This window comes from Carassius auratus, chromosome 18 (assembly GCF_003368295.1).
Source record: "Carassius auratus strain Wakin chromosome 18, ASM336829v1, whole genome shotgun sequence".
NCBI lineage: Eukaryota > Metazoa > Chordata > Actinopteri > Cypriniformes > Cyprinidae > Carassius > Carassius auratus.
In genome coordinates this window covers 21,870,673-21,895,861 of record NC_039260.1, presented here as the reverse complement: position 1 = coordinate 21,895,861, position 25,189 = coordinate 21,870,673, and the positions used below count along the sequence as shown (strand labels likewise).

The 25,189-nt window shown below is 37.0% G+C and overlaps 1 protein-coding gene across 5 annotated transcripts in view; it reads right to left on the bottom strand.

The window, feature by feature from the left end:
* Positions 1–632: 632 nt before the first annotated feature.
* Positions 633–25,189, bottom strand: part of LOC113118681 (amyloid-like protein 2) — a 70,863-nt gene continuing 46,306 nt past the window's right edge. The window contains exons 6-18 of one of the 5 annotated variants that reach the window (XM_026288042.1): positions 23,545–23,732; positions 22,469–22,636; positions 18,493–18,626; positions 18,300–18,374; positions 18,058–18,216; positions 15,390–15,518; positions 13,036–13,135; positions 11,424–11,597; positions 10,115–10,150; positions 7,271–7,353; positions 4,764–4,820; positions 3,314–3,490; positions 633–2,355 (exon numbers count right to left, since the gene is read on the bottom strand). In XM_026288042.1, coding sequence (XP_026143827.1) covers positions 2,254–2,355; positions 3,314–3,490; positions 4,764–4,820; positions 7,271–7,353; positions 10,115–10,150; positions 11,424–11,597; positions 13,036–13,135; positions 15,390–15,518; positions 18,058–18,216; positions 18,300–18,374; positions 18,493–18,626; positions 22,469–22,636; positions 23,545–23,732 — 1,582 coding nt within the window. In that variant the 3' untranslated portion in view covers positions 633–2,253. The remainder of the gene's footprint in view (positions 2,356–3,313; positions 3,491–4,763; positions 4,821–7,270; positions 7,354–10,114; positions 10,151–11,423; positions 11,598–13,035; positions 13,136–15,389; positions 15,519–18,057; positions 18,217–18,299; positions 18,375–18,492; positions 18,627–22,468; positions 22,637–23,544; positions 23,733–25,189) is intronic. The other 4 variants (XM_026288044.1, XM_026288043.1, XM_026288046.1 and 1 more) reach the window with 4 other exon arrangements.

Genomic DNA, 25,189 nt, shown 5'->3' with positions numbered 1-25,189 from the left:
GATGTGTCAGACCCAACAATGCAGAAGAGCTGAAGGCCACTATCAGAGCAACCTGGGCTCTCATAACACCTGAGCAGAGACACAGACTGATCGACTCCATGCCACACCACATTGCTGCAGTAATTCAGTCAAAAGGAGCACCAACTAAGTATTGAGTGCTGTACATGCTCATACTTTTCATTCATACTTTTCAGTTGGCCAAGATTTCTAAAAATCCTTTCTTTGTATTGGTCTGAAGTAATATTCTAATTTTCTGAGATACTGAATTTGGGATTTTCCTTAGTTGTCAGTTATAAACATCAAAATTAAAAGAAATAAACATTTGAAATATATCAGTCTGTGTGTAAAGAATGAATATAATACATACGTTTTACTTTTTGAATTGTATTAGTTAAATAAATCAACTTTTTGATGATTTCTAATTATGTGACCAGCACCTGTGTATATATATATATATATATATATATGTGTGTGTGTGTGTGTGTGTGTGTGTGTGTGTGTGTGTGTGTGTATAAATGCTTTTATTTTATATTATAAACTCAAATCAGACTTCTTATGAGAACATTCATGCTGGTATAAAAAGAAGTAGAATATAAAAAGAAGTAGAATAAAGACCAAAAATGACACCAACATGGAAGTAGTGAATTTATTGATTTGTTTCCCACCTGTAACCAAGAAGCCATTTTCCACTGGATTCCACCATATTTTACCTCTAATGTATGACCTTTGCATTAATTTTCCCCTCACCCCATGACCATTTCCACAATCAAGCAGGCAATGACAAGGTCCAAGATTGGAGCCATTTAGGTGCATAGTGAAAGTCACATACAGAAATACTGTCACAGGAAGAGAGAGAGAAAAACAAGAACTTAAAAATATAGATCATAACATCTCATTTAAGAACAATGCAAACCACAGGTTGTCCTTGATAAAAGCCATGATTGCGACATCAACTATACAAAGTCAGGGATACAAAGTCATTGCTAAGAAGTGTGTGTGTGGGATTTTTTTCCTTGCCTTGCAGTGGACATGCAAAACATTTCTTGCACTTGCCTTGGCCTCCAGCTTAGTAACTTATCAAGGGTATGTCCTTGTAGGACTTAACATCTATATATATCGTAGTATTATAATTACAGTCCACTTTATGCTCTTTTTGATGTAAGTGATGTGTGCAAAGTATTGCCACAATAAAACTCTCCATGGCAATTCTCATTAGGCAGCTATTAATAAAAATACATTATAACTGCGATAAACATAAACTGAATGCAACATTTCATCAGGTCAAATTTACTATAAAAGGGAGCGTTGGAGTGTGTGTGCAGGAAAGAGCAGGAAAAATAACATTAATTCAGAGTAGAGCGACATTTCAGTGTGATATGGGAGACTGGAGGCCTTTAACCAACAAATTTGCACCAATCATGTGCAGGGGCCGCACCGTTCCAAGTATAAGACACCATAACCAAAAGATAAAAACAAATGACATAGTAAATGTTACTCAAATCAGGCACCTCTACATTCACAATCAGCCAAAATATCTGGCAGGCCGTCACGCCATTCAGTTTGAACCGTTCATCGTATCTTACACAGGCGATGGTATCAGGTGTTTGGACCGGGGATATTGGTCCTTTAATCTCAAAGTTTAAACCTGTAACCTCTGGAAAAAATAACATGACTGACTATGAATAAATTGACCATCTACTTTTTCTATTTATGTATATATTGTGTGTTTTTAATAATTACAAAGTAAATGATTTAAAGATTTTCTTTTCATATTTTCTGATTCACTATACATTTAATTCGTTACAAATAACCTTCATATACAAGCGATCTATTTAAAAGAAGTATATCCTGGCGGCCTGCGATGGTGTAGACAAACTGCCGTCTCATTTTGATTGTTTCGGCTTTGCTGTACCTCTATAGACTAGATCTGAACTTTATAAAAATTAACATTTAAAATAAAATTACAATACGTTCTGATTTCAAATACGGAAAATCAATTCCAGGCTAATTTGCAGAAATCACGTTCTCCTGTTTTAAAACAGTTGACTTTAAAATAAAGACAAGTCATAAGAGCATAAAATTGTGCTCCATGGTACAACAGTAGCAGTATTAGAAGTAGTAGTATTAATAAACCATTGTTTTTTGTTTTCTTTAAATGAACCAGAATATGCATTTCAAATGCATGAAATGATTTGAGAGCAGTTTTATAATTGGTCAGTAGTATGTTCACCCCTCTCTAGCGCCCCACGAAGGCTAAATCTGCATCTGCTCCAGATATTTGTAGGTGGGGTTTTCGTAGCCGTGGTTCTGCATCTTGCTCAGGTGACGTTCTTCCGGAGACAGCATAGGATCAACCTGAAACACAAGAGGAAGATTTAAGATATCAGTACCTACAACGTAAGCAGCTATTAAAAAGTTTAGGAACAGTAAGATTTTTTGTAATGTTCTTGAAGTCTCTCGTGTTGACCAAGGCTGCATTTATTTGATCAAAATACAGTAAAAACTGTAACATTCTGAAATATTTGTATGGTTTCTTTTTAAATGCATTTTCACATTTTTATATATTCCTCTGAATGCAAATCTGAATATTTAGCAGCCATAACTCTGTCAATCTTAAGTGGCACATGATCCTTCCAGAATAAGTTGACACAATAAGAAAAACTGCTCATCCTCAAACCATTCAAGATGTGTTTGTTTCTTCATCCGAATGGATTGGAAATGTAGCATTCCATCACTTTCTCACCAACGGATGCTCTGCAGTGAATGGGTGTCGTCAGAATGAGAGTCCAAACAGCTGATAAAAACATCACAATATTCCCCACCACTCCACTCTATCAATTAACGTCTTGTAAAAAGAAAAGCGGTGCGTTAAAAAAAAAAAATCCATCTTTAAGGCATTTTAATCTTAAATCATCACTTGTGGATTATTGTGGTGTTTTATCAGCTGTTTGGACTCTCGTTCTGACGGCACCCATTCACTGCAGAGGATCCATTGGTGAGAAAATATCTCCTAATCTGACAAAGAAACTTAGATGGCCTGTACATTTTCTGCAAATGCTCATTTTGTGCAGTAATTTTGTGAGAGAAATGTTACTGACAACAAACCTTTCAACAGCCGTGAATATTATAATGTTATATAATTAAATGAATATAAACTTTCCATTGAACCTCCTTGTCCTTGTGTGTTTGGAGTGAGAGCATTATCCTTCACAGCGATTGAGAGAGTCTGTCTAGCCTGTTTGCTGTTCTCCTCAAGCTTCATTGAAAACACTAAGAGTGAACGATGGAGTGTCACGAGTGACCGTTAGCTCACCTCCACAATGCCGTGACTGATGGTGCCGTACTGCCTCTTCCTCAGCAGCACCAGACTGATCACTATCACCGTGGCGATGGCCACTGCAATCACCAGCAGGCCAATCAGAGCGCTGCTTCCGAAGCTGAACTCATCCACCAGGGGGCGGAACGTCTCCTGCTCTGATCCACGGCTGAACTGGGAGGGGAAAATAAACACCAGTGTTATTTACGCTCCAAAAGCACAAAGAGCCCAGACAAACATGTTTAACAGACATCTTAAAGAGCTGTCGATGCCGCTGAAGCAGGGATCTCATTATGTAACGTATGTACACTGAGGCACAGAATGGTTGTTGTGCCATAATTGGTTACAAATGATTTTCTACAGATAGAGGCAAAAGAGATTCTCTAAAAATGTTTTGATGTTTCATCACATGCCACATGAATATCATTTTAATTTCAAAAGCCTGTGCTTCTTAAAGGGACAGTTTTTCTGTGGAACACAAAAAAGATACTTTGAAACATTCATACTGCTCTTTTCCAGCATTTCACCAAAGATAAAGAAACTCATACGGGTTTAGAATGATAAATCTATACATCACAAATACCACTAAAAGGTTTTAATAATTATTCAAATTATTTTAAATAGAGATGTCTATTATGTACTATGATGATAAATGGCATATGGCACAAAGGAAAAATCTTTGCAATCACTTTCGGAGTTAATTTTCCAGCCTATGAATGTTAGATACCTTTACAGCTCTTCAGAATCGACCAACTTTAAAGAACTTAAGTATCTAAAGGAATTGAAGAATCTTGGAGGCGCTGCTACAGTTCTTCTGGGTTTATTCAGTCTCAGTTTGTTCAGTTTCTTCACATCATTCCAGACAGACTGGATGATAATATCAGATATCGGTGTGGAGCACGGATTATTACAATTAATGGCTAAATGAATGTTTGGAAATGTAGACTGATATTTCCTACTGACACACTACAGCAAAAGATCGAGCTAACTGCCTTAAAACCATTTTTAGCTGGTGGAAATACTTCAAAGGCCAAAAATAACAAATTTCATCTCTACTACTTTAAGAATTAAATTGAGCTTTAACATGAATGAATATGTTTGGTGATATTGATCTGCTTTGCAAAGTGCTAAATGGACTGAATGTGCACTGACAGCCGTGGCTAGCAATTTTCACAACCAAATGTTTAGTGCACAATTCCATTTGTGTGAAAGTTTAATGGTGACGGACGATGACCCGTATCCACCGGACATGCTCATGCGATCGCATTAGAACCATGCACGTGCTGTGGAAGCTCGTGGATCAACAATATAAGGTCATGAATGTAAAACTGTCATTTGCTCACAGACAGAACAGAAGCAGACTACTGTAATCTCCCTCCAGCTCATAATCCGAGACTGCAGTGTTTGACAGTACCATGTATTGGACACAGGAGGGCACTGTACTTACCAGAGTATCACCACCATTCAAAATCACTTCTTTAACATCCAGAGTCTCATCAATCACCTGTCAACACAGACAGGGCAGACTCCGTTACATCCTTGGGAAGTGAAGAGTGAGTCAGTGTGTGTGTGCGTGATGTGCAGTGTGTTCGTTTTCTGAAAGAGCATTAGCGAATAGTCAAGACCAAGGGAACCTAATTAAGCTGACTCCGTTGTCTGTGGTGGTCATGGTGCTGGTTTACAGCAATAGATAGGTATTAAATACTGTGAGCAAATCCAAAATAATTCATGGTCTTTAATACAGTGACTACGTCCTTGTTGGAAAACATGGCTGGCAGCATTTAATGCAGGAAAGATGATCATTTTCATCTTGGTATGTTGCTATTAAACAAAACACATCAACATATATTGAAAAACTTTCAATATTCAACCTTCGTTGATAGTCATTATTTACTCATGTCATTACAAACCTGTATAACTGTCTTCTGTAAAACATAAAAGAAGATATTTTGAAGAACGTCTGGAACTACATTCATTTCCATTGTCTTTTGTCCACATAATTACTCAAAACACCATCTTTCCCAGAAGAAAACGTCATACAGGTTTGGAAACACACGAGGATGAGTAAATGATGACAGAATGTTGATTTTTGGATGGACTCTCTCTTTAATGCAGCTTAGATTCTCTCAAACCTCTGATAGCTCCTCTATGTGATTTCAGAGAGGCAAGCATGCAGAAATACTGTACAAACTAAACAAGCCAAACATGAGCCACATTCTTCAGAGAGTCCTCCACAACCACACAGACTCTTGTGTGAGCTGTGATTAGAGGAGACTGGAACGTGACTGGGAAATATGTGAACGTGGCATGCAATGAATGCTGGGATATGAATGAGAAGAGTGAAAAAGCAGATTGCTGGGATATGAATGAGAAGAATGAAAAAGCAGATTTGTCTATCTGAAAGGAGATAGTGACTGCAAGGCAGCGGAAGAGGTGTATAAGGTTAGATTTTAGGCTTTGGTTCAGCTATAAATGTTTAAAAACAAGTATGCAAGAAAGAAATCCAATCTTAACTCAACATGCAAATACTTTTAGATTTTAAACCGCTAACATTCGTTATGAAAGTTACGAAATTAAAGTTACAATTTAAAGAGTTTGATATTTACAGCACTATCTAAAAGCAAGTCAGAAATCATGAGGCTAATGGTGATTATTTTATTTGTATGCAGCAATTGTTTTTAATAGCAAAAAAAAAAAAAAAAAAAAAGCAGTTGCAGTTGTACTCTCTGTGCTTGCTTTGGAACAAAATATGTTATAAAAATGGGGCTAGAAATACATTTATATTTATATAAAATGTAAAAATTTAAATAACATCTGTCAATCTAATAATGAGAAAATATTTTCAATAAAGTATTTTAATCATTTTGTGCAATGACAATGCAAAAATCCAATTTTATTCTGCCAAAAGCGTATGGTCTTAAAGGGATAGTTCACCCAAAAATGTTCCTTCATCAGCAGCACCACTTGCACCTACTCTTGTGAATGCGCATCAAAGACTGACATTTGTTTCATTTGTAGTATTAAATGGAGTATTCTCCTAGTTTCACAAAGTAACGGTTGTACCACTGATGTGGACTATTTTAACCATGTCCTTACTAAATGTCTGGGCCTTGAACATGGTAGTTCTGTTGCAGTCTATGGAGGGTCAGAAAGCTCTCGGATTTCATTAAAAAGTATCTTCATTTGTGTTCCAAAGATGAATGAATGTCTTACGAGTTCGGAAAAACATAAGGGCAAGTACCGTATTTTCCGGACTATAAGTCACACTTTTTTTTCATAGTTTGGCTGGTCCTGCGACTTCTAGTCAGGTGCGACTTATTTATCAAAATTAATTTGACATGAACCGAGAGAAATGAACTAACAGAAAACATTACTGTCTCCAGTAATGTTTTCTCCTGGCTCTTGGGTCTAAATAAATGCGACTTATAGTCCAGTGCGACATATGTTTTTTTCCTCGTCGTGGCGTATTTTTAGACTGATGCGACTTATACTCAGGTGCGACTTATAGTCCGAAAAATACAGTAATTAATGACAGAATTTTCATTTTTGGGTGAACAATCCTAACCTTTTTGCAAACTATAAATGGCTTTTATACATTAGATAGCAGTCTTTATATTTAAAAGAGAGGTGACGATCATATTTGGGGGTCAAAATGTTTAATAAACGCAGAAAATCTCAAACTAGTGCTGCCTTGCAAATCCAGTCAAGTCAAATAAGTTCAAATGGCACAGTTATAACTATGAGAACATATTTAATAAAGACCAGATGCTCTGTAAACTTTATTCATATAACAAGTGTTCATCTAGGTGTATCAAGAAGGCAATTCTTGATTTTATTATTAGCACTTAAACTGAACGTGTATGAAAATCCTGCAGTTTTGTTTTTTTGTCGGGACAGTGTTCACAAGGGATCAGTAAAGCGTGTGTGGTGTTGAAGGCAGGCTGGTGGGCTCACCACATTTTCGCTGATCTTGTTCTTGCTGTTGATGACTTTTTCCTCTGCTCCAATCAGACCATCCAGACTGTTCATGCCAGAGCCTGCAGAGGGAACAGCCAATCAGAGACCGGAGGACAAGCTGGAATCTGGCATATCGGAATTAATAAAACTCAAATGCTTACAAAAATGTCTGTGAACAACAGTAGCAGCAATTAGCTAAATAACCTCAGCTTCTATCACAATCCAAACCCTGGCCAGAATCCTGCTGCCTTGCAGTTTTGTTCATTATTTTATTAAATATGTGACACGCCAACACCGACTCATTCATTAGTCATGCATTTATTTAAGTGTTTGAAGTAGAAGTTCAGAGTCCTGGATCAGTTCAGACAAGCTCGGTGCAAAATTCAGCTCAGAGTAAGAGGTGTGATCTATTGTGGTCAAAAGGTCTCTTCCTGGTAGAATTAGCGTCTTGGGACATCCTGTGAGAGAGCACTTGTTTCCAGTAACAGCTCTATAAATATACATCCTCGCCCAACATAGTAAACAATTCAAATCAACACGAAACTTGATTCAGAAACCATTTTACTTCCATAATGGGACATTTCTGAGTGAAACAAATGACTAGACGGTCAAATGTGGTCATTCCACACAAGCACCAGTGATCAAGACAGTTGAGCGTCTACATGTTGGGAACTCCGATAGCAATCAGGATGTGCAGGCTAATGTTCAAGTGCAAGATGGCAATTCGTTTCAAAATGTGACATTATTTCATTAACATTTACTATATAACCTGATAAACTAAACTTGAAATAAAATGGATGAAAAACTATATAGGCACATTAAAGAAAACAATTAAAAATATTAATACAATCTACAATATTGGGTCAATTATACCAAATATACATTATATATATAATAGAAATTAAACTGCACGAATAGCATTTTTCTGTTGTCATACAACAGTGGTAAATATTAACATGCTAGAAATTTCCAATGACACCTGGCTAAAATGAGTCCTGGTTGCATAATACCACACTGAAATCTCATTGGTCGACGGAAGAACAATACCCTCCTCCCACACTCATTGTTTGACTGTCAAAGCAGCAGGTCACTGATGCTAAAAGATTAACTGTGTCTCAGTCTCTGGAGAGAAGGGCTTACAGCTTAACCGTGCACGGCTGAACCACTAACCACCAGAACACACACGGTCAAGCTACTTCATTACATGGAGGTGAAGTGTGTCACCAAGACAGTTAGACTTTACACATGAGATGAGACGACAAAAACACCAAGACCAACCAGACATCATCAATTACGGAAGAAAATGAGACCGGTATCTTGTGGGTGTTGCTATTATTGGTTTCTAATTTCATTCCAAGTGGTTTTCTATGTGATTTCTAAGGCGTTGCTAAGTGGTTGTTACCTAGTTCAATTCAAAAGAGTCATTTTAAATGTATGGCAGGCCTCTTTTCAACAAGCCGTATTATTTAGTATAAATTATACAGTATAATGAGATAGGGTTTGGAGGATGTTAAACTACTGACCATAATTATCAACAATAGTAATAGTGATCTGCAAGCTTCTACCACTAATATTTTGAGAGCAGGTTCATAGGTGAATTCATAAGGGGTGGGACCACAAGGTTAAGCGGTTAACAGGTTGATGTTCCAGTTGAACAATCTGAGGGCAAAAACTGGCCATTGGTCAGTTAACAGCGGTCCTGCAAAAAAAACGACTAAATTTAATTAAAGAGCTCCTATAATGAAAAGCGAAGAGAGGACGCCAAATGAGCAGCAAATGAGTCCTAAGGATCTGTAGACAGAGAGCTGGGTCTGAATCAGGTTATTTGTCTTCCTGACACAAGCAGGCAGTGAGGCAGCCATAACAGATTAGCACCATACAGCACATTTACATCGGACTCGTTCTACTATCCAATTGGCTAATTAGCTTAACAAGCTGCCTGGACCTTTCATTAGGCAAAGCTCTTCCAGCCAGACATTGAGGGATGGGATGTTTGGTCTCAACATCTGACGGAGTGACAGAGGAAATTTAGAACAAGACGGCTAACAGAGCTGAAGGGACGGAGAGAGCAAAAGCATGGGGTGGAAATACAGTAAAAATATGAGGATAGATGGGGAGATGTGTCAAGATGTATGCAAGGAGGGCTGGGTACAAACAATGAGAATAATCTACATTTAAACAATCCGATATAGATTCTCAAAATGACAAACTATCCTTAAATAATAATAATAAGAAGAAGAGTCTTTTTTTGTGTAATAATTGTATATAAAAATAGTAATATTTAAATGTTAAATTTCTAAAGTAATTATAACAATTAACTTTTTTAGTATTTAAAAAAAAAAAAAACATTTACTTCTGAACAATAATATTAATCCATGACAAGGCCACAAAGCCCTTCACATATGGTGTGTGAACACAATACCTAAAAACTTATTTGTACTTTTTTCCATTCAGAATGGCGTTTTAAATAGTTTATGATCATCATAACGGTTTTTAATATGCTCTTAATTTGCTCACACTTTAGCATCACAACAATACTGTCTTGTATAAAAACAGGCATCCTGACATTAATGAAATATTCCAAAATGTAATCAATATCGGATGGAATCATATATATATATATATATATATATATATATATATATATATATATATATATATATATATATATATATATATATATATATATATATATATATATATATATAATTATAATATATACTTTTTCAATACCCAGCTCTTTACGCAAAAAACAAAAAAACAATGACAGCACAAACATAACATTTCAGCAACTGAAGAAAAACAAAGAAAGAAAAAGAAACATTAGCAGCAGAGACCCACCTTTCTTGAAGGCACGAGGGGGTTCTGAGAGATCGCCTAGGCATTGCATTCAAGCAAAAGACAAAACAAGAAAAGATTGGAATAGAAAGAGAAAATAACCCAGGTGAGTAAAAAAGCAGTAGTCAGGCTTATCAAGCTGTGTCTGCGGATGGAGAAGAGAATCCCGCAGGGACAGAATGATAAAGAAAAACAAATCAAAGAACAGGGTAAGAAAGACCCAGGATGTGTTTCTGGACAGACCTGTCATAATGAAAGCCCTCCTGGGCTCTAATGTGTTTATTACATTGCTCTTTTAGTATATCGCATTTTTAAATTCACAGTTTTGCACTTTCCTTGAAGGCTTGGCAAGCCCAGGCAGGACAGTGAATGAGCAAGACTGGGCTCAGAAAGAGAGAGATCCTCAAAGCAGTTGGCTGCAGTGTGACGCCAGAGCCTCAGGCTTTATGATTTCAGCTCGACTTCAAATGGCGTGGCGTTTAGGGAGATGCCAATGGGGATTCAGGCAAGCACAGATGAACCGAAACCTATGGTCCGAGTGCAATATTTGGACTTCATTCAGCATTTAGAGAAGTTAACGTAAACAGGCCTCATGCTGCCAGAGAGCTTCACCTGAACGGCTTTGAGAGAGAAGCTATGAGCAGAGCTCTAGAACTCAAAACAACACCTGGGAAACTTCCAGTTCATTTCACCCCAAAAGAAAAAAAGAAAGATTTTATTTTGCATGAAGAAAACTATATTTTCAGGATTTGTAATATTAAAAGACCATAATAGCTGCTTCATTTTCAATATGTAAAATTCTTATTTTTTATTTTGGGGGTGAAATATGACCGTAATACTACTGTTTAGTTACTACAGAAGATCATACCAAACCTTCACAGAATGCTATCAGTGTTAGAAACGGTAATAACACTATAGTACTAGAAATATGATATTCAATAGGAAGTGGAAATATGATATTCAATAGGAAGTGGAAATATGATAATCACTTTTCCAAACGGTATTAGGTTATTTTCATTTTAAGTGCTACAGGGTCCAACCCTGATGAAAAACAGCTTAAACCATGACAAGCTGGTCTGCTGGTCTCCCAGACTGGTCTGTTTTTTGGTATTAGAAGGCTTTTTAAAAGGCTAAACTCGGGCTGAGGAGCCTGTTAAGATGGTGAAGCTGTTTTTTCCCAATAGTGAAGGGGGTAGTAGTGGCATGACACTGACACAAAACCTGCCTCGGCAACAGTGCCATATTGAGAGACCGTGGAGAGCAGCCACGAGCCTTAAAGTTTTGCCTGGGTAAATTTAGACAAGAAACGTACCCTCGGGTTCAGCGGGGGAGCCCAGAGAGTTGACCTGGAAGGGGCGGAAAGGCTTTCCTTCAAAGGCAGGAACCTCCACACTCTCCTCAGAGGACACGGTAACATCAGGCTGAGATTCAGAGATGGAGGACAGGAACTGGTCCATATCTGCCTTTTGATCCTGCAGAAGTTCATCTGAATTGGGGCATACAGAGAGGAACAAGGTTAAAAACAGCTAAATCACAGGAGAGAAGAGATGGAGGAAGGGATCTATTCCTAAAACCATTAAACGAGGCACCAAGCAGTCACAAACACGATCCATTATGAGGTTCCATACTGCGGCACTTCCAGGCATCGGTGAAGCTAAAATGGTCCTTTCTACTTCTCTAAACTTGCAAAAACATTCTGCAGAGTCTGGTTTAAAAACTATGCGTCTTCACACTCTAGTGGGAATCTGGAGGAGTCTTGACCCAGTTCTGTCAAACCCCACACACTAGTCTCATCTATACTACACAATGCCAAGGCTCCTCTCATAAAATGAACGAAAAAGACAGACAAAAAAAACAAAAAAACACATAAGTGCAGATGGGTGTCTCTGGGAACAGCTTGAATGTTTCCACCTGAAACAAAGAGCATGGCACAACAGACACTTCAGAACACTCTAATTTACTTTGATTGCGGTGAGATGTTTTCAAGCTGAGCGATAAAAAGAGAAGCCAAATTACACTTTTTTTTTTTTTGGTCTGTGTGTGTGTGCGCTCGCAAATTACTGAAGCCAAGCTTTTCATACAGGTGTAATTATCTTGGCATCTGAGATGCAGAGAGATTGTGCAGTTGTTTAGGGGACTAAACGCTTAAAGCAGGACCAAAGAGTGCATAAAACAGACTGAAAATTTTTGTACAGCTTTTCAATTTTCTAATAGGTTTTGTAGTATATAATATAGTTTATTTCCACACTGAAAATCAACCCCCACCCCAAAAAAAAGTGTACTTTAAATATTTGGATGATGCACTTAAATAACCGAAAGAACTTGGTGTGGAATGTGGAACACTTCCTGCTCTCAACTGTTTCAGCGTTAATTACGTAGCGAAGGGGGAGGGGCTATCAAACTCAGTTTATGCACATCAAAATAACCTTATATAATTCATACACTACATGCTTGAGTAAATAATGCACAAGTAAATAATGTATGAGTGCATCATTTGGGACAGTTAGGGAGTTTAAGTCTAGAAGTAACAAAATAAAAATTCAGAGCCTGATTATCAAAAAGAAAAAGAAAAAAAAAAGGAAAAAAAAAAAACAGGACAGGACTGGGACTTGGTTGTATCATCAGTTGAGGATTAGATGGAAGCAGATCTGAATGAGAGCCTGCAGTCATCAGTATATAAAAAAATAAAAATAAAAAAAAAACCTTGATAGAGTTTGAAACTAGTCTCTAAAACCATAACGGTCTTCACAACTATAATTGTACGAAGTTCAGGTTAAGCTCCACCTACTTATTACCGTGTTAATTTCATGATGCAAATAAAACAATGTGACAAAAGGATGTAGTAGTAAACATACCAAGCATTATCATCTCTCTAGTTTCTTGCTTATGTGATTTCCAAATCTGATCCAGATCTCCAGACTTACCAATCTCATCCTGGATCTCCTCTGCGACGTAGGGCACCTTATAAAGCAGAGACAGACTCTGGTTCATCCGCTCCTCAATCACCCGCAGGTGGGTCATCACCTAAGAAAACCAGAGACACACTTAGGTGAGATGATATTTATTAAAAGGGTTGTGTATTGTTGGATGGATTAATGCAACTTCGGAAGCACAAAAGCTTTGTGGAAATCTTAATACGTAAACCGTAAAGAGAAGAAACGTTGTGACTGTAGACTGTATAATGTGCGAGTGTGAATGAGCAACCACGCCTGGATCTTTGTTTGCACTGCGTTTGTGTGCAATGCTCAAAAAGCAGCAACAGATGGCAATGAAGTGCCTATATATCTGAAGAAAACGAAGGGGGAAATTGCTCTAAAATGTCCTTGTAGACCTTCTAGGCGCCCATCTGGACATCAGATACTGTATTTAGCTGTTGCTTTAGGAAGTAAGTTAGTTTATGTTGGTCTGCCAGTCATACCTGGACTTCTACTCAATTGAGAAGAGTTGCCAAAATAGACTGGACCGCCATTTCTCAAACACACGGTTATATAAAGCACAGCCCCACAAGTCTTTGGTGCAACTGCTATTTTCGTTACAACACAAAGTGCTTTTATAAAACCTACATGAGACAGCTGATAAAGGGATATTTCATCTAAAAATGAATAATCTGCTGTCATTTATTCACCCCATGACAATCCAAACCTGTATGATTTATTTCTTCAGTAGAGAACATAAAAAGAGGATTCATAGTGCATTTTTCCATACATTGACAAGTTACCAAAAAAGGACGCTCAGATTGAAATTTAACTCCTTATTCACAGAAAATCCCCTTTCTGCTCAAATCTCATTAGGGGTTTTGCTTTAGGACAAATGTCTCCTTTTGTGTTCCACAGAGGTCAGTCAGTCATATGGGACATAAGGGAAAGCCAATGACAAAACTATAATTTGGTTGAACTATCCCTTTAACCCTTGTCCCATTGTCCCAAAAAATATTTTTAACGGGACAAGGGTTACAGATTCAGAATTACGAAGATCTTCTTAATAAAGAAGTTTAGAAATTTCAAGAGACAAATTGAGAAAGTCTTATCAATTCTTGAAAAATTCCTAGGTTCTCAAATATTTTCTTTAAAACAACTTATTTTTTTTAAATAAGAAAATCGCAGGCTTTAGTGGTTTTATCTGATTCTAGCTGAAAACGGCAATTAGCTCAACAAAAACACCTAAAAGACAGTCTTTTTGTTATTAATCATAATCACACAGTTTATATTACAACTGGCTTGTTGGTCAGCAGAGATGTGCTGTTTTTACATTAAATTAGTTTTGAATAGTTTCTTTTAAAAAGTCTGTTGCAAGATGCAGTGATTTATTGTTACGGAATTTTGAATTCAGCAAAAAGGTAACATAATTGATCATTCTTTACATAATCAATGGTGTCACTTGATGCATATGTTTTATATGTAGCTAGTGTGTCATGTTGTAATGCTTAATGTATTTAAAAAAACTCACATTTTGGTGAATCAAGTTGGAGGTTATCCTAACTTTAAAATGGCGTGACAATGTTTTAAAAACTTGTTTTGTCTTTAGAACATCTTAAAAAAGTTTTTAGAAACAAAATGTATATCTTTTGGTTAGAAATTAAGAAAATAGAAGTTAAGACTGTTATTCTGAAGAATGTTATGTAAATGCAGGCCCAGTACTAGACACCAGGAAGTTTGCCCCTACTTAAACCTGAAATAATCAGGAACTGCCATCAATCAGTAAACAGATACACCAGACATAAATTGTTGTGCATTTGGGTTGAGTTTCCCATGATTATCAGATCTGTGCCATGTCCCGTCTCTCATGACATATCTGTGCTGGCCAGTCTGGAATGCAAATTACAGAGCCACACCATTGGCTCAGTCTTAAGTTACAGCCAATCAAATCACTGCATGTGATGTTGCACAAGAGCAGTGTGGTGCAAATCTTTCATATAATGTTCGAACAAGAGAATCCAGTCGTGCCAACTCACTCATGGCTCTCCTGGACAATCCTATCATCTTCTAAACACCATACACATGCACAGAAAGCACCATTAAAGGAGAAGTGTGTAACTTCTTATGCCTCTAAGTGGAACCAATTAGAAGGCAACAATGATTGTTTTCAATCACCAGTTTAGCCAAACAGCCACAGTTTTTAAGTCCTTCATGTGAAATCATTCTGCAAATGGGTCATTTATGGTCTATTAAGCAGGTACCAAAAGGTAAGTTATAAATAGACCAAAACTCTGCAAAGTGTGAAAAGACAATAGAAAACATGGTATTTAGAAAGAAAGGGAGGTAGAGTGGACAACACTGACTTGGGACTTCATCTGGGCGGCCTTCTCAGGGTCCACGGCCAGGACGTGTTGGTAGTGGCGGATGGTGTGCTGACGATCCTTATTCTCTGCACGCACGTACCTCTTCAGAGCCTGCAGGATACGGTGGGGCTGCGGAGACAGAGACAGAAGATAAATTGACAACAAAGTAGTGAAAATAAAAGGCAGGGTGAGTCAGGTGGACGTCTCATTATGAGCTGGATGATCAGTGAATCAGCGCAAGGATTAAAGAGCCGCAGGATGGAAATAACAAGAGGATTAGCAGAGATGCTGAAAGCGCCTGCTTGTGCGAGTGCGGCTATGGCTCTCTTAGTGCAAGTCATTTCAGGGGATTAAACATTACATAGGTGCACAATTCAAATTAATATCTTAAGCAACCGAAGCCACCCTCCCTGTTATGAGCTTTCAGCAGGGTAATATAGGAGGGTAATCCGCCACCATTAAATCACACAGCAGAGAGAAAAGACAATCATCGCTCATCAGAGACCAACTGTAATCTGGTCATTATGAGATAAGAACAATCCTTCAAGGAAGCACTTATCTACTCTCAAACTTATTTTAATCCCTCACAGAGCATGCATTTTGCACATGACCACACATGATCCATGCTCATTTATATAGTGGAATGGATCGGTCAATGTCACTAAGTAAGCAGTGGGCTGGTGTTTACATGCATCTCAAGTGATCTGATCACATGTGGTCGACTACTGAGACACAATAACATCCTCACTTGGGAATAGCATACATCTCATGTGACTTTTTAGGGGAAATTGGTGGTTCAATGACATGATAAATCATGCAATTCATACATTAAATGACTGAAATACACTTCTTCCAGATGAGCATGATTTTAATTTCATTATGATTAACGAAGTCAGTCAAAAATGTCAGCGTGAAACAACTATTCTGACATTATGGTGAAAAAGAAAAGCCTCATTAAAATAATTTTTGGAAAAGAAAAACATATGGTTTTGTAGAAACTACTTATTATAGAATTATAACAATTTAGCATAATTTTATTAGTAAAAAGCTTTATCAAACTTGCTTTACTGCTTAATATTTGGAGAGCTTCTGTCTGATAAGGTGTGCAGCGATACCATTTTTCAGAACCAATCCGATACCTAATATTCTGAGTATCTGCCGATACCGATCCAATCCGATACCAGCTGTTTTTTTTTAAAGTTTTTTTCCAATACAGAACTTCTATACTGCTCTGTGTTGACCTGATCATCATTCTTTTGTGTTAATCACAATCTACTACATAAACACAACTTCATTTTAATGAAAAATAACAAATGAAAAAAAATATATAGTCATAAACGATTACAAAAATATTATTATAAACCAGGATGGTAGACAATTCAGCAGCAAAATATACTCTAGAATCTAGAAAAATCACGGGGAGCACAATTATTTTATTAAATCTATTGAAATATTTTATTTACAAAAGTGAATAAGTCTCAAATCTGGTTAAATGTTACACGTTGCCTTTTTGTATTGTTGTAAAATACATGATTGAAAAAACAAGTATATACATTTATATAGAGATCTAAAAGACGTTTCTTTTAAGTCTATAGCACAGTAATAAAGGCAGCAACATATCATAGATAGGACAGAACAAGAAAGTGTATTAATTATCTTTGGTTTTGCAGAAAATATTATAATACTGAAGGCGCCAATATAGGAGCGCAACAGAGCGCTTAAGCGCATCCTGTGCTCAGAAAGATGAACTGCACAGCCCTCCAAGTCCACATAGAAAGCTGCTCGGCTCATGTTCATCTTCAGCTCTCTCTTCACAGCAGTTCAGTCAGTGTACTGTTTGAGTACATTAATTACTCCGGGATATTTGTTTATTTCGAGTGTTGGCCATGTTAAAAAAGTAACACTTACTGGAGACGCGAACCGGTTTAAACTATTCAGTCCTATTTGGTGAACTGGTCCAATCGGTTCACTAAGAACAACCGGTCAAATCAAACGATTCGTTCTCGAAACAGACATCACCAGACTTGAAGAGAGTCTCATCGTTTTGACCGTAGTAACCGAACGAGACACGCTGTTTGAACGCTGAATGGAGGATGACAGACAGCCGCAGCAGAGAGAAGAGTTTGTGAACTTTAATTTAATGACTTCAATATAATTGAATATGTACATCACATTGAATATGGAACAGCTTCAGAACACTTGAAATATGTTCTTGAAAACGTTTTGGTGATTTATAATGTTTGTGTCTTTCGTGGAACACAACAATCACAATAGTATACACAGGATCGGTCTCGTCTGTCTGATACCCGATCCACAGAAAATGTCTGGATTGGAGTATCGGATCGATGGATGCCTAATAAAGATGAGTACAGTCACACATATTCAGGGTATAACAAAACTGTATTACTTTCTGGAGGTTACACCACATGACATTTTTTAAGTAATTTAAGGTTTATGTATGTATATTTTAAAAGCTGATTATATTATTTTATATTAAAACATATGAAACCAACATAGAAGTATATAACAAGTATATTTCTTAAACTTGTTTTAAAGTAGATTTTATTTTGACTGTAGACAGCAGTGTCTAATGCCAGTATTTACCACTAATAAGGATGATGATTTCAGTTGTAAATGGGGTGTATTAGGTCATTGTGTGTCGTCTCACCCTTGGTGGATCAGACTGAAGAGTAGCAAGGTAGTTCTCCAGGGCAAGACGGCGGCGATCGTTTAGCATGCCCTCCACCCGGGCAAGATGAGTGGCCACCAGCTGCTGTTTCTCGATGGCTGCATCCTCCTCTAAGGACTCCACCATAGCCTGGAAGTGCTGCAGTGAGAATAACCAAGACCCCATAAATACACAGTCACCTCTTGTATGAGATGTCCTCTGACACGGAAGCTGAGGTTTACCTGGATCAGTATCTGTCTCTCAGCTTTGGGAAGGTTCCTCGCCTGGCTCTCCGCTTCCTCCCACTCCTTCCTCAGCTGGCAACAACAACATGCACAAATCACTTGGGGCTCAAATAATGGCTTGATTCTGACTAGCCACATGGAAACAACTCCACTGTGCGTTTCCAAACTGTAAATGTGACCTCTCACTCACCCTCTCCATGCGGTTGCGGTGTCTGATCTCAAGTTGCTCCTTGGCCTTCTGGAAACGTATGTGCTCTTTATCATCTGCTGGGGTCTCAAAGTACACATCCACATCATCTGTGGGTTGAGGGGTGGGCGGCACGGCTGAGGGGGTAAAGAGAGAGTTTATAAACCGGTGGCACATCCAAGCTCTCACAGGAATCACAGCACTGCAGAAGCATAGGCTGCTGTTGACACTAGGTCTTACAAGGTATCTTTTAGGCCAAAATGTAAGGCAGTACTGCATGTAGTTTCTTGAAAAGGCAATCCCTTAAAGGAAAAATGCACCCAAAAATGAAAATTTTCATCATTTACCCTCATTTCATTCCAAAACTGTATGAGTTTCTTTCCTTTGTTGAACATAAAACTAAATATTTTGAAGAATGCTGGTAATCAAACAATTGATGGTCCCCATTGACTTGGATAGTATTCCTTTCCCTACTATAGAAGTCAGTGGGTCTCTAACTCACCATCTTCATTTCAAACCTGTATAGGTTTCTTTCTTACACTGAAAACAAAAAAAGATAATTTGAAGAACCAAACAGTTGTTATTCCCCATTGACTTCGACAGTAAAGAAAGGAATACTATCCAAGTCAATGGGGACCATCGATTGTTTGATTACCAGCATTCTTCAAAAGATCTTATTTTGTGTTCAACAAAGAAACCCTTACAGGTTTGGAACGACATGAGGGTAAATTATGAAGATTTTTAGAAGTTTAGTGAAAAGAGTTAAGATTAATATACATTAATTCGGTACTGAAAAATATGCTTAAATTTATTTAAAATTGACATTTCTTTATCTCGCCGTTTTTGTGTGCAATGTATTTTGATACTGCAGTAGTATCAACCTGTTAGCTTAGCAACATGTTAACATTAAACTCTATAGACTGCAACAACCCCATTAATTTACTTCATAGACGGAACTGATTTTAAAAAATAACTTTAAAACGTTTCAGATGGAACTATGAGGTTGTTAATTGATGGCATAAGCTTTTGAAAATACTACTATAGATCAGTGGATGTAATATAGTACTGGATTGCTCATGATGTCATTAAAGTGAAGCCGCCGCGCCGCCATATTGGTAATCCCTAGTGTGCGAAAACGTTCCATTGAATTAATAGGAAATTGTATGATTTTAATGAGAAAACATCACCTAGCAAGTCAGCGTTTATAAATATGAAGTATCTCTGTACATTATTACAATGCGAACACCCTAGGCATGTAAACGGTTATTTTTTAAAATGTCAGGAATTTCCCCTACATATTAAAAAGCTACGTTCCTTACAGTAGTGAGCATCATGAACATGATAAACATCAGACGGACACGACCTCAACACATATAACAAAGGACAAAGTGCTCGTTCTGAAATCTGAATTTATTCAGAGAAATAACTGACTATATGCAGCACGGATTTAAGAAATAAATACAAAGCTTTATTTCCCAGATAGTAAATAATTTTTTTTTATTTCATTATAGAGCAATACTAACAACATAAATTGTATTATTCATTGTAATATATTAAAATCCATTTCTGATACTACTACGTTCATGTTTAATAATTCATGAATAATATAGTTAATAAAGAAATAAGCCATTTTTGTGTTTTATCAGTTACCTGTGTCGTCAGTGCGCAGCAGACACACCCACCTAAACGATTTAAATATATCGCTTATCCTGCCCCAAAATACCATTAACACTGCAGATAATATCTGAAGTAAACATTACTTTATTACACATAACATAAAAACGAGTCCCGTTTGACTGATCAGCTTCTAATCGAGTTATTTTAGGACACCAGTTTGAATGTAACTCAATGGTGCTCTCTGCTGGTAGGGATTAGTAAGATGGCGGATCGAACACTTCCGGTGGCTTCACTGCCTGTTGGCAGTTTAGAAGGCAATGAGCGATCCAGTTATATATATAGATCAGTGACTACATCACAAGTAATCCTGTTTGATGGTGAAATTCCAGGTGGAAAAATTACATTACACATCTCCTACACCAATAGGAGAACAGTGGCAAGAAAAAAAATAAATAAATAAAAATAACACCAATATAACTTTTTAGCGCCCACCCACTTCTATAAATCACTGTGAATGGCTTGGAGAACTTAGTTTTATATTTCTATTATATTGAAACTGTGAGAGTCGGTCAGGCTTTTTGTGTGGGTTAAGTGAGGAATACTATAAGCGGTGCATGAGTGATCATTTTAGCTAAGTGTTTTAAAACTTACTCATTTATGAGGTTCCCATGACGGTTAGGAGGTTTTTAGGTTTTTAGAACAGCACTAAAGAGACTTTTTAAAACACATTTGCACACAAAAACAAATAAACAGAAAAGCGAAGAGAAAAAAAGTGAAGAATAAGCTTCCCACAGAGAGCTATGACACAAGAGTTGACTTTGTAATTCCCCTGATTCTGAGAGAACCAGACAGTACTTCGTTTCCCATTCCTTTCATCCTGTCCTCTGAATAGCTCTCTTCTGACAGAAGCACTCTCCTTAGCATTTATCTTAAGAGTTACTGCGCAGTTCTGCATGCTATGATCAAGATATGAGCTTAAATCAGATTTCCTTAGTATACAGATGACAAGACCGACATGATTTCCCATAAGGATGTGCACAAAAGACAACATGAGACATGCATATTAATGAGAACAAACAGTCTTAAGCATCTAGACTGACAAGAGCACAAACTTAACCTATGAAGGTTAACATGATTTAAAAAAGTATTTAAAAAAAAAAACCATCACATTGAACCCATCATTTCATGTTGCCACAGGAACACGATGATGGTTCTACTCCATGAATTTGAAACACTGGCAGATTAGCGCTGAACGACACACAAAGCAAAAGCAAAGACAGAATAACAAAGGATGGGACCGTGTGCAAGCAGAAATAACAGGATAATAACATTTTAACCTGAATTAGATAAGACTACCATTACATCAACGGTGTTTAAAACGCATGGCCTTGCATGACTTTTTTCTTGAACAATTAAATAAATATTCCCTTGCTAAATTATTACTGCTACTAATAATTACTACAACTACTACTATTATTACAATGATTGCATATAATAATTAAATTTAATAATAATTAAACATTTATTATTATTATTATTATTACGATTACTAAATGACAATTAGATAAAAAATATAGTATTTTTATTAGTAAATAAGTCATTTAAAATAATAATAATAATAATAAAATGATGCTGTTAATCCACATATTCGAGTGAATTCGATAAGATTAAAGCAATAACATATCAACAGTGGTAAAACACTTGACCTTGCGTGAATTCTCTTTAGTAAAACGTATGAACAATTTGAAAAATATTCCCATGCTAAATTACTAATACTAACAACAACAACAACAACTATTATGACTATTAGTATAATAACAATTATTATATATATAATAAGTTATTACATTAAAATATATTTAATTTTAAAATATTTTATCTAAATTGAATTATTATTTTATTAGTAAATGTATTTTAAAATAATACTATTTTATAATGGATTACATTTGTAATAAAATTTAATACAACAATAACAACAACAGCAATATTATCAAGTAATAATAATAATAATAAATAATGCTGTTACTCCAATAACAATAAGCCATTTTAAAAGGTGAAATAAAATTTGTCTTTCGAAAGTAAAAGTAATCGTTAATTAGCCCAAAGGTGTTTACACTTTTAAAGTAGTAAGGCGACACGGGAAATTTCATCACTATAGAATGTCCATTTGTAACGGCATCTCATGCAATCAAAATCAATCATTCGTATTCCAAGGTTGCAACACGCAGTGTTTTAAAGCAAAGAGGTTATAATATTGACATCTAGGTAAGCTAACATAGCACTGTTATTGTGAGAGAAAGCAAGGAAAAGGTGCAGGGCGGAGCAGAAGGGGGCGGAGTCCATGGTGACGAGTGTGACTTACTCAAACGTTTACACACGGCCATGCAGTACTCCTCTGAGTCGAAATTGTTGCGGTTGCCGGCACAGCCTCCGTAGATGAAGCGCACACACTTCCTCTGCTGCATGTCGAAGTGCCAGCGAGGCATAGAGGCGCGGCAGGGGCCGGTCTCCGCCTCCAGAGAACACACCGCTAACACAGGAGGGGAGGCGCAGTTAGAGCCTCCAGCCACCGGGGGCAGCAATCAGTAATGCCCTTCAACTATAGAGCGCAACAGTGACCGCACACTTCAGCAGACTCGGGTCCGGAATATTTTTCCCATTTACTTTCTCCACTGACTTTGCACCAAGAGGAATCACTCAAGGCTTCAGCTATACCGATAACTATATTGGTGTCTATACTCCAGTTTCATTTGAAATGTTAAATGAGTTGGTTAAAGTCGGATGGATTCTGATTGGCTATATGTATTTGTATCATTGATGAGCTGGAAAAAAATTGTTCTGAATGTGATTTCAACAATATTGTTCCTCTTATCATTATATTTGCGGTTGTGGACCACCCCTATTCTCTTACAGCTGTCATAGTTATCATTCTTGGTGTGAACGAGCCTTTAGAATAAAACAAATCAACTTCACTGCTAAATATTCAGATACCCATAAATACATACGTTTGAGAGTGTAGGGGCAAATTATTTCATCTCAAGCTTCATAGCTAGTGAGCACAGCGGAGCTCGACCATAATTTTAATTCCGTGGAAACAGCGACTTCTCTGATTGGTGTATTCATCTTTTTCAGGATTCTAGGTAATGTACATCTGGCTATAGCATGCAGATAAAAAAAAAAAAAAAATTGAAGTCACATTGGCGTGGCTTTAACGTAGTTAAAAAATGTTTTCACCTTTTTATTTCTAGACCCTGGCTGTTGCGCTATATAGGAGGGATAGACAACGCCAAACAATAAATGCATTCTTTTTTTATTATTATTTCTGAAAATAAAAGTCAATAATTGTAATCCTCTACAGTGAACAGGACTCGAAATACGTATCAATTAAGCACACTGTGGCAGTAAGGAAATAAAGGTAGCAAACAGTGTGATACTGACCTTCCACTTCCTCCAGAGTTTTGTCAACATCCTGGCTCTCAGGGATGACAGCTTTGTCTTTCTTCGTGTCCTTTTCCTCACTGTCTCTGTCATCCTCTTCATCTTCATAAACGTAATGGTAGTCTTCCTCGTCCTCCTCCTCTTCAGCTGTGTCCTCTGGAGTGGGTGGGTCACTGACAACAGGATCGCTAAAAACAAGAAAAGACAGAATGAACATGATTAGTAATGAGTAAGGTTTTTTCTTAGACTTTTTGCCTTTACTTACATCTTACATATCTACAGCAGTAGTGTCCCAATCTACACCCCATTCAACATTTCAAAAAGTATTACTGACAAAGTACCCTTTTAAAATGGTAACTATACTGAAGTGCTATTAGATGGGGAAGTCGTGGCATAGTGGTTAGAGAGTTTGAACCCCAAGGTTGTGGGTTTGAGTCTCGGGCCAGCAATACCATGACTGAGGTGCCCGTGAACAAGGCACTGAACCCCCAACTGCTCCCCGGGCACCGCAGCATAAAAGGCTATAAGCATGCATAAATAAATAAATAAATAAAGTACACACACACACACACACACACACATACATACATACATATCCTAAAAATTACATGACAAAAGCACACAAATTAAAAAACATTAAAATGTATAAATTTAAGCAACAAAAGCAATAATAGTATATAAACGATACTCAAGTAAATGAAGACAAGCTTATTTTTAGGTGAACTATGAAGGACATATTAATGTTATTCAGGAAAAAAAGCAGGATGAGATATGACAAAGACATGACAGGAGCACAGTGGGATGAGAGGGAATGAGAACATGGGAAACAGAGGGAGAGGAGGAGCACAGGTTGGAGGTTTTTTGATTTATGGAAGTGAATCAAGCATCTGTCTGAGGTCAAGGGCATGGCACTCGAAAATATCCAGATGGTCAACCTAATTTATCCTACACTATCCTCCTCACATGATGCATGCTCTCACACACAATGTTTCAGCTACTACCCCTCAAAACGTGATCAGATACCAATACATCATCCTGTGATAAGCGTGCCAGGGCATTTGCTCCAAGGAGGTTAAGGAGGCAGTGCCTCTGCCAAAAATTTGGATGAGTAAATAATTGACAATACGAAAACGATTTAGGAGTCAGCCAGTTTTTAGCAATCATTAATTTTGTCTAAGTTAGAGCTTAACCTCCATGCCTGGGAACTTATTTTACTAATGATTGGTTGATCAAAAGAATGTCATTATTAATAAAAATAATACAAATTATCACATAAAAATGCTACACAATGTGTTTTTTACGGTATTACTGCAGTTATTTTAAAAGTTTAAAAAAAGTTAATGTAACAGGTCAGTAATGTACACTACAGTTCAGAAGTTATTTTCTTTTAAAGAAGTTAGTAATTCCATTTAGTATTTATTAATAAAATGATCAGAAGAAAGACATTTAGAATGATGTTAAATCTTTTTTAATATTGAATAAATAAACTTTAAAATTTAAAGAATCCTAAAAAAAAAACACTATATTATAGTATAGTGGTTTCCACAAACCAAGAAACCAAATCAGCATATCAGAATGATTTCTGAGGGAATGTGAAGATAGTGGACTAACGTTGCAAAGACGTGGAAAACCCTGCATTACATCA